This window comes from Canis lupus, chromosome 10 (genome assembly GCF_048164855.1).
Source record: "Canis lupus baileyi chromosome 10, mCanLup2.hap1, whole genome shotgun sequence".
Lineage (NCBI taxonomy): Eukaryota > Metazoa > Chordata > Mammalia > Carnivora > Canidae > Canis > Canis lupus.
In genome coordinates, this window is record NC_132847.1 from 24225510 (window position 1) to 24238226 (window position 12717).

The 12717-nt window shown below is 37.8% G+C and overlaps 1 protein-coding gene across 3 annotated transcripts in view; it reads left to right on the forward strand.

The window, feature by feature from the left end:
* Positions 1 to 12717, forward strand: part of PCBD2 (pterin-4 alpha-carbinolamine dehydratase 2) — a 53818-nt gene that overhangs the window by 35504 nt on the left and 5597 nt on the right. The window contains exon 1 of one of the 3 annotated variants that reach the window (XM_072841114.1): positions 726 to 858. The exons of 1 other annotated variant lie outside the window; for it this stretch is intronic. In XM_072841114.1, coding sequence (XP_072697215.1) covers positions 811 to 858 — 48 coding nt within the window. In that variant the 5' untranslated portion in view covers positions 726 to 810. Of the gene's footprint in view, positions 1 to 725; positions 859 to 6403; positions 6551 to 12717 lie in introns of those variants that run through there. One more of the 3 variants, XM_072841115.1, reaches the window with a different exon arrangement.

Genomic DNA, 12717 nt, shown 5'->3' on the forward strand with positions numbered 1-12717 from the left:
TTTCTCTTGAGGAATTGGATCAAGTGGCAGAGTACTCCCTCTCCAGCAACATCTCTGTGTCTTCTTTGTGCCGGTGTGTGAGAGCCGGTGGTGTTCTTCTCCGGTGGTGTTGCAGGCAAGCTGTGCAGGTCTTGGTGTGGAGATGGAGCTTCATCGGGTGCTGCCGGCCCGTCAGCCCTCACGTGCACAGAGAAGGCAGCTGCTCCGTGGTGGGACTGGATGGGAGCCTGCTTGAAAGAGGGAAAGCCAACTTTCCCATTTATATACTTCCAGGAAAACAGACTGTTTTTCCCCCTCCTCAGGATATTATGAATGATTAAAAAAAATACCCCAAACCCTAAAAACCCAACGTGATCAACAATTGAAGCTAAGGTAATTTATATAGGAGTACTGTAGAAAGAATTGACCTAAGTAAGCATTTGTTCTTTTAAAGATTTCTTCTGTCCATTACTATTTCCTGAATTGTTAGCCTTACTTGTGAATTTTTATCACAGAGACTTAATTTTTTCCTTCATATCCAGGATGCAACCAAGTTTACTTGGCCACACAGAGCAACTTTTCTAGAGGAAAAAAATTGCATAAAATTACTTTGTGTAGGATTCAAGCAGATTGGAACCTTTGCAGTATTGCCCAGTAACATGTTTTCTGTGCAAAGCACTCTGCATGTTTTTATGAGAACACCTTGCACAGTGAAGCTAAGTAGTAGAGCTTCTGATTTACAGGGACGGGGAGAGGGAGGTGAGTGAGGTTTAGGATTCGTTCAAGGCCAGAGAATGAGACAGAGCTGGGATTAGAACTTTTCAGGATGAGATGACACCATCCACCAGACCCTCTGAGTCTTTTGATACCAAAAGCAGGGTAAGTGCTAAGTCTGTTTTACTCTCTCTGTGTGTCCAGCCCTGAGATTTTTCTTCAATTCTTTAGTAATACTGTTTAAAACAGAAACAAAAAAGTCCCTAGTTTCAATCTTTTAACTATCCAAAGGTCTCTCCTTAAGCCTCATCATAACAGGTTGAGGATAAATTCTGAATATATTTCTGGTTTGCTTTAGCTCAGTGTCTGAAGACTCTGACAGGTTCAGGGACCTTTTCAAGTTCACAACCTATGTGTGCACTTTGAAACAAATAAATACAGACGAGTTAAGAGATGGTCTCCTTCTTCACCAGGCTTCTTCTGGATTGGCAGTGTTTTCTGAGAAGTGGGTCTGGCAGGCTGTTTGCTTGCAGTGATGCATTGCAGCCGTCTATCGCTGGAGGTCCTCTGCTGAATTATCTGGAGGTCTGATCGGGCTTGAATGTTTCAGTGGTATATTTTTCTCACAGAAGATATTGGCAAATGTCATCAAAACTGTACTTAAAAACCCTTAAAAGGAGAATTGATCCAATATAGAAATAAGCAAAGACTAAGTATGAATTTGTTGATGGTGGGATAGACCTTTTTATACAGTTACAGATTTTGTGATGTGAGATGAGACTCTGTTTTGCAAAATGTGTACTGCTCATAGAAAATGTATTTTCTGGACAGGTAAGCCAAACAGGTATTGCTTTGTTTCTTTAAAGTATTTTTTGAGTACCATCTCTCCCTACCCCATGCTGTGAGAGTAGGTGTTCTTTCTGCTCTGAACCCTTGTTCTATTCCTTCAACTCTTTTGGTTTTATTGTTGGAGGATCTTGACTTTCAGTTTAATTTAAAATACTCCAATTGGAGCAGAAGCTTTTTTGCCTTCTCTCTATTTAAACTTAGGTACAATAATAGGGCAGGACAGTATCATGTCAGATAATATATTGGAATCACATAGTGCAGGTAGTAGTAGCATCTCTTTAAAAGGAGCCAGTTGATTATAAAGAAGAAAAGGTCGGGAGTAGACTGCCATTTTGCCTGTTATTTGATTTTTTAAAAATGTATTTGGCTAGATATTCCATATATCTTAGTGATCTGGATGCATAAAGTTGAAGCCTAAGGATATTTTTCTATATAAATTTGAATTTTTATAAATTGCATAATGGTGACAATGACAAGGAGCCTGAATTCTAATTCTTGAAGGATTTAATTCATGAATTCTAATTTGACTAAAACAAAGCAAAAAATATTTGGAAGTCTTTGCCATACCTCTTATTTCATGAGACTCCTGAAGGATAACAAACAGGAATTATCAGCTGATTAGGAAAGACAACTTCCAATGAGGCTTTTCCCAAGCACCTATCTGGTGGTCATAAGCAGCCGTAGAGACAACAGGGAGGCATGAGAAGTTACTTGATATTAGGGAACTCCAAGTAAATGGCTTCTCTAGTGAATTCCTGTTGGGATGATTTTGAAACCCATATTTTCACTTTGCTTTAGAGGGAAATGATGGATAGGAAACTGGTGAAGTGTGCTGATTCCAAGAGAGCAAAACTGAAGGATTGTGAGAAATTTCAGATGAAGCTAATCACACAGAGCTGTTGATATGCCCCATAGTAGCTGATGATGATATGGGGAAATGTAATTTAAACTTACATGCAGAGGAATTTGGAAATTAATCATGTCTTTTTAGGGAAAAGATTCTCAGCTTGTGATCCTCTTGTCCATAGCGCTTCTTTGGCTCACATCAGATATGTGGTATTTGTCTAGTTAGAGGACTTTCCTTAAAAACAAAACAGAAATGATGGGCTCTTAGGTATAATTGTGGGTAGAGGTGTTGATGTTGGTTCAACTCTGCTGCCTGGAGAAGCGTGGATACTAGTAGACCTCTGTCAAAGAGTAGTCATCTAGCCTAGGAAGTCAGGAGGAATTTATTAATGTAATTATAAATCCTAGTTCTGCAAAAGAAAACTGTTTTGCACCTTGCTTCATTTAACAGTATATTTTTGAAGATAGTATCATATAATTAGCTAAAAGCTATCTTATTTTTCCACATGGCTGTTTGGGATACTACGGTAATTGCCAAAAATGATGACTTAAGAACTTTTCTGTAAGCCTCTGGAATGTTACGGTTCTGTGAGCACAGCTTTTGAGGGTAATGTTTAGAAGTGAGCATGCTACCTCACAGGTTGTATATTTATTACCAACAGCTTAAGGGGCACTAATTTAGCCTACAGTACAGTAGAGCCAGCTGCTCATTTGGTACCTTGTGGGCATTGTTTCAGATGCCTCGGAGAAGCCAGTTTTAAGAGAAAAGTGGGATAGTCTTGGCATGAATTATTGGAGATAATTCTCTACAGTGGATCAATTTGAAGGCAGGTAGAGTAGTGGCCTGGGATTGGTGGGGGTTGTGTCTGTCCCCAGACACCCATACTAAACTGCTTAGGTGTTGGTCCTCAGGTAAGGTCTTTAGTCTGGCTCTTCAAGGACACAGGAATCACCTGCTTGCCTCATATGCTCACCGACAGATTGCCATTTCCACTGGAAATCTTTCTATGAGGATACTTACTTAGAGAAACAGTTTTCAGTAGGTTTCTGATTTTTCATCCTTGTGAGGGTGAATTTCTTTGGTCTTCAGTGGTTCTTCTCATAGGTTTGGAAAGGATCTTCCTGTCTAGGCCCCAGACATTGTAAAGTTAAAGTGTTGGTGATGATAATAATCAGTAGCATTCACTGAGCGTCTCATAGAATGCTTGGCACATACTCCATTTTTACATAATAGGAAACTGAGGATCGCTTCAAATGTTAAGTGGTTTCTCTGAAATCAGATAGCTAGTGAATAGCAGCACTAAGATTTCTTTCTTTCTTTCTTTCTTTCTTTCTTTCTTTCTTTCTTTTCTTTTCTTTTCTTTTCTTTTCTTTTCTTTTCTTTTCTTTTCTTTTCTTTTCTTTCCTTTTTTTTCCTTTCCTTTCCTTTCCTTTCCTTTCCTTTCCTTTCCTTTCCTTTCCTTTCCTTTCCTTTCCTTTCCTTTCCTTTCCTTCCTTTCCTTTCTTTTCTTTCTCTTTTCTTTTTTTTTAGCACTAGGATTTCAATCTAGGTCTCTGACCCTAACATTTCTACACTAGACCAACATGCTCAAAATATGAATGACACTTCGGAGAAAAAAAGCATGGATCAAATACATCTTTGGTTGGGTCTGTTCCTCACAATTCTCATGTTGCTAGTCCAGAGTATTCTTCTGTTGCCGGCAAATTAGTATCTGATGTTCCCTTTGCAGTGGCTAGAACAGTTAACAGTGTTTCCATGAGAAAGTCATGGTGAGTCATGTAATATTCTGGGGCAAAGAATGCCTTTTCTTGGTGCACCAGGCAGTGTTTATGTGGTTGATCAGTCACAACACCATGGGAAGGCCCCGTCCTGTGACATGTGCGTGCTTGGCAATGATCTTGCTGTGCATTTTGCTTAATAATTTTCATTATTTTTAATTAAAGTTGAAGAAGTGCAGACTCTAGCTGAAATTAAGGTAGGTTGTATTGCCGGAATCTGGTAATTACTTTAATTGATCACAAGATAGTTTCCTTGATCACCAATTAGACTAAATTGCCGATCATGTTTCAAGACGTGAAGAAATGCCCAAACTGATTTATGTAATAGTGTTTTCATTTCTAATCAGACGTAAATATCCTTTCCTTCCATAGCAATTGTGTTTTCTAAAAGAAGAGTTGTAGGCCTACAAACATAAAGGTGATTCACAAACAATAGAGTTCTAATTCATTGAATTAGTAAAGGAAGTATTTAGAGGCTTAATGGAGATTGTACTGGGGAAATTACTTTGGAGTCGCTGGTGCTCATTTTCTTAGTGGGAGATATGTTCTTTTTTAGGGCATAATTACAATAGTCTATAATCAAAATATAAAAGGCAGCAGATTTAAAGAACATCTATCAAAGAGAATTGCTCTGGGTAATGAAAGATTTGTATTGTAAATATGTGCTAGAAGTTAAGTCTTAGAACTTTAATAAATTGTACATGTTACTTGGGCTGAAGCTGCATTTTACATTCAGGGTACTTCTGTTAAACATTTCACAGATTGATACAGGGTTTTTGTTTTGGTTTTGTGCATCTGATAGTCTTTCATATTTTCATGGAATAAAATGGAACAAAAGGAACTTTAAGAAAAATTAAAGTTCCCTAGGAATACTTGATTTGGGGTTCATGGAAAAATCTTTTAATTGCTGATGGTTTGGAGATTTCCAAATGACAAACTTCATTGGGCCCAATTTACCGTGATTGTTGTGCTTACATTCCTTAATATGGCAGAGTGACTTAAAAAGTCATACTTCATCATGCATTCATTGACTTGTTCATAAAATGTTTGTAATTTGCAAAAGAGGAAAGACTGAAACTATTATCAGCCATTATATGTTATTTGTTGGCCATATGTTTGTTTGAAATGGCCATAGCTCAATAGAATATGGCTCATGGATAAACTATGTTGTAAATTGGCACTAAAAACCCACCCAAACAGGTAGGCATATGTTAAGAAGCTAACATGAGCCAAAATATTTTAATATGAACCAGGTTACATATGTTGCACTATCTCAGTTCCCTTTAGAGTGAGATCTTCATTTGCATGACGTCTTCATTTTTCCCCAAACTAATTTTTAAAAGTAGACCAGGTATCTATATGGCACAAATTCAGAGGCACCAAAGAGATAGTAAGTCTTTTCTGGTCCCTTCTTCTCAGCCACCCAGTTTCCCCTCTCCACCGCTGTCATTCACAGTTACCAATCTCTCATGTATGGTTGCAGAGGTATTCATGCATATAGTTTCCTCTCCTTTGTACAATTCACAGACTATTGTTATGCATTTGGTTTTCATGTAGTAATGTATCTTGGAGGTTTTTCTTTTTTTTTTTTTTTTTCTTGGAGGTTTTTCTATGTCAACAGAGAGTTTCTTCATTCCTCTTAATGGCTGCATAGTATTCCTGTGTGTAAATGGACCATCCTATATTTAATCAGTTTCTTGCTGATGGACCTTTAGCTTTTTAAAACCTGTAACTCTTACAGGCTGTGCTGCAGTGACCATTCTCCCCCCCCCCCTTTTTTAAGCCATTTATTTATTTTAGAGAGAGACAGAGTGGGAGGAGAGGCAGAGAGAGAGGGAGAGGCAGAGAATCCCAGGCAGACCCTGTGCTGAGCATGGAGCCCCACATGGAGCTTGATCTCAGGATCCCGAGATCATGACCTGAGATGAAACCAAGAGTTGGAGGCTGAACCAACTGTGCCACCCTGGCGCCCTGCAGTTACCATTCTTCCAAGTCATATATAAGTGTTCCTGCAGGATTAATTCCTAGAAGTGCAGTTACTTAGCTGAAAGGCATAGGCATTTTTAATTTGGGTGGATATTGTCAGATTCTCTTCCAGAGTGATGATATATTAGTTAATATTCACCAGCATCATGTGAGTGCCTTTTCTCCTGTATGCTCATCAACAGAATTTTTTTTTTTTTTAGATTTTATTTATTTATTCATGAGAGGCAGAGACATAGGCAGAGGGAGAAGTAGATTTCCTGCAGGGAGCCTGATGCAGGACTCAATCCCAGAACCCCAGGATCACGCCCTGAGACAAAGGCAGACGCTCAACCACTGAGCCACCCAGGCCTCCCTCATCAACAGAATATTATCATACATTTTGATCTTTATCAAACTGGTAAGTTTAACTTAGTTCCCACCCCCTGCAGCTTTATTGAGATATAGTTGATGTAAAAGTTACTATTAATTTGTGCTTCTCTGAACATGTATGAGTCTGAACAGTTTTTATGTTTAGGAACCATTTGCTTCCTTTGTTACCTGTTATGTCCTTTGCTTATTTAAAAAACTGGTGGTTAATCTTTTTCTCATTAATTTGTAGGAGTTTTTTTTTTGTTTTTTTGTTTGTTTTTTTTTTGTAGGAGTTCTTTATATGCTAAAGAAATACGTACTGCAAACCTGGCTTGTTTATCTTTTAATTTCATTTGTTGGTTTTTATTGCTATATAGAAAAAAATTTTTAATGTAGTAAGATTTACCTGGTTTTTTTTAGGAGTGGTTTAAAGTTTTCTGCCAATAGAATTCATATATTTTTTGTTAAGTTTACTCCTAGGTGATTTTTGGTGCCACTTTAGATGGGATCTTTTCTTCCAATATATTTTCTAGTTAGTTGTTTGTATAAAAGATCTTTTTTTTGGCTTGTTTTATTCTTGACTTTAATGGGAATCTTTTAGTGTTTTCCATTTAAGAATATAACCTTTAGACCGAGAACATAGTCTATTAAAGAAGGATCCAATTTGGGTTCTTCCTAACTGCTGCTATTATGAACAAACAGTGATACATTATCCATATAGCCAATTTTGGTATATGTATTTTGATGCTGTGGTTACATGCTCCTATATACCTTTCAAATATAAAGCAATTTTTGTACTCATTACTTGTTATAAATAAAACCATTGATAACCACAAAAAGAGAGGCCCATATATTTTTAATTCATTAAGAATTTTAATACATAAGAAATACTGAATTTATCAAATATCTTTTCAGAATTTATGGAAATCATATGATTTCCCTCTACATTTATTAATATGGTAAATTATATGAGTATATTCCTTATATTGAACATTCCTTGCATTCTTAGAATAAATCCCATTTGCTCATGGTTCTTTGTTCTTTTAGTATATTGCTAGGTTTTATTTATTAAGATTTCACTTAATATCAGATCAACTTGTACTTTCATTGTTACATGCTATCTTTGTGAGAATTTGGGCATAGTGTTATGGTGGTTTATAAAACTAATTTGAAAATGTCCTCCTTCTGTGCTCTGGAACAGTTTAATTAGTATTAGAGTTAACTCTGCCTTCAAGGTTTTATAGAATGGCTCTGTGAAATGGCTAGAACTGTCATTTTTTGGTGTTATTCTTGTTTATATGTTTTTTTTTCTTCTGGGGTCAGTTTTGATTTTTTGGGGGGTAATTTTTATTGGAGAACTGTTTTACCTATGTTTTGAAATTTCTTTGTATAAATACTTGAATTTGTTTAAAATTTATTTTTTTGTATGTTTTGAAATTTCCTTTATCTGTAGTTACTTCTCTATTCTCATTTCCTTTTTTTTTTAAGATTTTATTTATTTATTCATGAGAGACACAGAGAGAGAGAGAGAGAGAGAGAGAGAGAGAGGGAGGCAGAGACACAGGCAGAGGGAGAAGCAGGCTGCATGCAGGGAGCCTGACGTGGGACTTCAGGATCACGCCCTGGGCTGAGGGTAGTGCTAAACCACTGAGCAACCCGGCTGCCCCTGTTTTATTTATCTATACTTTTTCTCCATATCTTTTTGTTTGTCTTTAAATGAAGTAGCCAGTTTCCTAATACATAATTGTTTCAGCTATTGGATTTAAAAGTTCTGCCATTTTTTTCTTTGCTGTTCATTTACATTTGCTGCTTTCTTTATTTTATTTTATTTTTTAAAGATTTATTTATTTATTTATGATGGACATAGAGAGAAGAGAAAGAGAGAGAGGCAGAGACACAGGCAGAGGGAGAAGCAGGCTCCATGCCGAGAGCCCGACGCGGGACTCGATCCTGGGACTCCAGGATCGCTCCCTGGGCCAAAGGCAGGCGCCAAACTGCTGAGCCACCCAGGGATCCCCTGCTCTCTTTATTTATATTCATTCTTGTTTTCCTCCCCAAGTTTATTTTTTAAATTTATTTTCTTATAAGTTCTTAGTTTAAATATTTAAAGGTGTTTATTCTGATTACTGTTTTACATGTGTCCTATATATAGTGCATACATTAATAATTTCTATTCAGTTTCTGTTTTGATTTCTTCTCTGAATCAAGACTTTATTTTTTTTTATTTTTTATTTTTTAAAATTTTTATTTATTTATGATAGTCACAGAGAGAGAGAGAGGCAGAGACACAGGCAGAGGGAGAAGCAGGCTCCATGCACCGGGAGCCCGACGTGGGATTCGATCCCGGGTCTCCAGGATCGCGCCCTGGGCCAAAGGCAGGCGCCAAACCGCTGGGCCACCCAGGGATCCCTGAATCAAGACTTTAAAAGAAGAATTTAAAAACATTTCCAGATAGTACTTTTGCTACTTCTGCCTTCTCATTTTGTTTTTAATTTTATCAGAGAATGTTGTCAGCACTATTTCTACTTTTTGGAATTGATTGAGATTTCCTTTGTGGAACAGTGTATGTTCAATTTCTGTGAATTATTTTTTTAAGATTCTATTTATTTATTCATGAGAGAGAGGCAGAGACATAGGCAGAGGGAGAAGCAGGCTTTCTGGACGGAGCCTGATGGATCCTGGATCCCAGGATCACGCCCTGAGCTGAAGGCAGATGCTTAACCACTGAGCCACCCAAGCATCCCAATTTCTGTGAATGTTAAGTAGATATTTTAAAAGATATATTCTCATTGTTTAGAGTTGAAAGTATACTGGTTAGATCTACTTTATTTTTTATTTATTTTTATTTTTTTGTGGACTAGATCTACTTTTTAAATGATATATTTAAGTAGTTCATCTTCCTTTTGTTTGGTTATTGTGCTGTGGGTTAGGAAATAGTAAGTAAAGTTTCCACTACAGATGTTTCTGTTTGTCTTGTATTTCTTGCCATTTCTGCCTCATTGATTTTGATGCTGTGTTACTTGTAGTATAGCATCACAATTATTCAATCTTTAGGGCAGCCTGGTGGCTCAACGGTTTAGCACCGCTTTCAGCCCAGGGCGTGATCCCAGATCTCCCCTGGATCAAGTCCCATGTCAGGCTCCCTGCATGGAACCTGCTTCTCCCTCTGCCTGTGTCTCTGCCTCTCTCTCTCTCTCTCTCTCTCTCTCTCTCTCCTCTGTGTGTGTGAGTGTGTCTCATGCATAAATAAATAAAATCTTTTAAAAAAATTATTCAAGGGCAGCCCCGGTGGCGCAGCGGTTTAGTGCCGCCTGCAGCCCAGGGCGTGATCCTGGAGACCCTGGATCGAGTCCCACGTCAGGCTCTCTGCATGGAGCCTGCTTTCCCTCTGCCTGTGTCTCTGCTACTCTCTCTCTCTCTGCATCTCTATAAATGAATAAATAAATAAAATCTTAAAAAAAAAGGAAAAAATTATTCAATCTTCATTGTGGATATACTTCATCATAAGTTAAGTATTTTTTTTTACATTTTTAAAAAGATTTTATTTATTTATGCATGAGAGACATAGAGAGAGAGAGAGGCAGAGACACAGGCAGAGGGAGAAGCAGGCTCCACACAGGGAGCCCGACGTGGGACTCGATCCTGGGTCTCTAGGATCAGGCCCTAGGCTGAAGGCGGCACTAAACCACTGAGCCAGCCAGGTGCCCCAAGTTTTCTGTTTTTTAATTAGTTGTATTATGGCTCTTTACATTTATTGGTTGGAAAGATGTTTGGTCTTATAAAATATGATGCAACCAATATACCTTTTTTTTTGCCATTAATTAATTATTTAATTTTTAAAGATTTTATTTATTCATGAGAGACACAGAGGGAGAGGCAGAGACATAGGCAGAGGGCTTGCTACAGGGAGCCTGATGCAGGTCTCAGTTCCGGGGTCCCTGAATCACACCCTGAGCGAAAGGCAGACATCTGCTCAACCACTGAACTACTCAGGTATCCCTTTTGCCCTTAATTTAAATCATAATATGGATTGTGTTTTCTTTGCTTCATTTTAATTGTGTTTTCTTTCACTTAATTGTGAATTTTTCCATTACTATTTTTATTCTTGTGGATACTGTTATACCTATAATTTTATTTTATTTTTAAGATTTTATTTATTTATTCATGACAGATGCACAGAGAGAGAGGCAGAGACACAGGTAGAGGGAGAAGCAGGCCCCATGCAGGGAGCCCGATGTGGGACTCCATCCCGGGACTCCAGGATCGCGCTCTGGGCCAAAGGCAGGAGCTAAACCGCTGAGCCACCCAGGGATCCCCTACCTATAATTTTAAATAGCAGACATAATCCTCTACTTCTTTAGATAGCATTTATTTATTATTTATTTTTATTTTTAAAAGGATTTTATTTGGGATGCCTGAGTGGCTCAGCGGTTGAGCATCTGCCTTCGGCTCAGGCGTGATCCTGGAGTTCTGGAGTTCTGAGATTGAGTCCTACAATGGGCTCCTGCAAGGAGCCTGTTTATCCCTCTGCCTATGTCTCTGCCTCTCTCTCTGTGGTTCTCATGAACCACAGGGTGGGGAGAGTGCACATATACAAGCAAGGGGACTAGCAGGCAGATGGAGAGGGAGAAGCAGGCTCCCCACTGAGCAGGGAGCCCAATGATGGGACTTGATCCCAGGACCCTGGGATTATGACCTGAGCTGTAGATAGATGCTTAACCAACCTAGCTCCCAGGCTCCCCATATATAGCATTTCTCTAGATAGTGTTCTCCCCACTAAGCAGTATCAAAACTAAACTTCTACTTTCTCCTACTTTCCCTTCACCATGCAGTTTTGTTACATTTTATTTTTAGTTCTAGTGCTTAGTTTTATACCTTGAAATATGCTTGTGATCTCTCAGCTTTCAGGCTTTTTACAGTTTCATCTGTCTTCCCTATTTCTTCTCTTTTTTCTCCATATCTTTTAACAGTTTATAACATTTGCATTCCATTCCATGACTACAATCCCCACAATTGTCTTAAATATATTCCTAGAGCTGAGTGAGTTAGTTGCTCACTGCTGATGTGACTCTTCAAATTCACTAACCTAACTAGGATATCTAGAAATGGTTAAATTTTTGCAATCTATAAGTTTAAATCTTATTTCTGGAAATTTTTTTTGAATTACATCTCTCATTTCTTTCTGTGTTTATAGTTCTCTTTTTTACAATTAAAAAATATTTATTTATTCATGAGAGACACACAGAGGCAGAGATACAAGCAAAGGGAGAAGCAGGCTCCCTGTGGGGAACCCAATGTGGGATTTGGTCACAGGATCACAACCTGAGCTGAAGGCAAACGCTCAACCACTGAGCCACCCAGGAGGCCCTTTTTCGCAAAATTTATCTATATGTTAGATCTACTTTGTCTTCTGTACTTATTTTCTAATTCTTATAAACTCTTGCTGACTTCAGTTTCATTTTTTCCACTCTTTTAGTCCTGTCATCTAAGCTTCTTATTGGGTTGTTAGTGGTATATATTCTGCCTTGGGCTTTTTGCAGTTTTTATTGATGGAATGGTTTTAGAAAGCCTAGACTTTTAGCTGGCTCAAGGCCTGTAGGTTCCAACTGGCATCCTGGGAACAAGTAGCTAGGGCTTTAAAAAGAAATTGTAGAAAAAAAAGGACAGATGCTTTTCACCATCTGCCAGTTTTGCTGTTTAGTCATATTCCTTCTTTATTAATAACAGATAATCAAAATTCCCTTTTGAGGTTCTGCTTTTTTTCTTCTCCTCTCATTTCACTTCCTTGCAGAAATCCTTTTACTTTAATTTGAGTGTGTATTGTTGTGAATGTTTTTAATTTATGGATTTAAAAATATAAATATTTGGGGGATTATTTGGTTCTGTTACATGGAAGAAGGATTTTGAAATTGTCTCCTTGCTCCTAGAGCAGGAGCAAGTGTTCTTTCCCTAGGGAAAAATTAGGAGTAGATCCTGTTTATCAAGCTTTGTGTTATTTTATTAAATGCAAATATTAGGTGATAGTTGAAGGGAAACATGTAAAGCTGAGGAATACACAAATTTGGAAGATCTTTGGAAGTCTTTTTTTTTTCTTTTCACATTGTATGTAGATATGGTAGAAAGTTTTTCTTTGATCAATGTACTTCTTAGAATCTGGGTGTTCTCTCTCTATATATATATCTCTCTCTTTTTTTTTAAGTAGGCTCCACTCGTGTG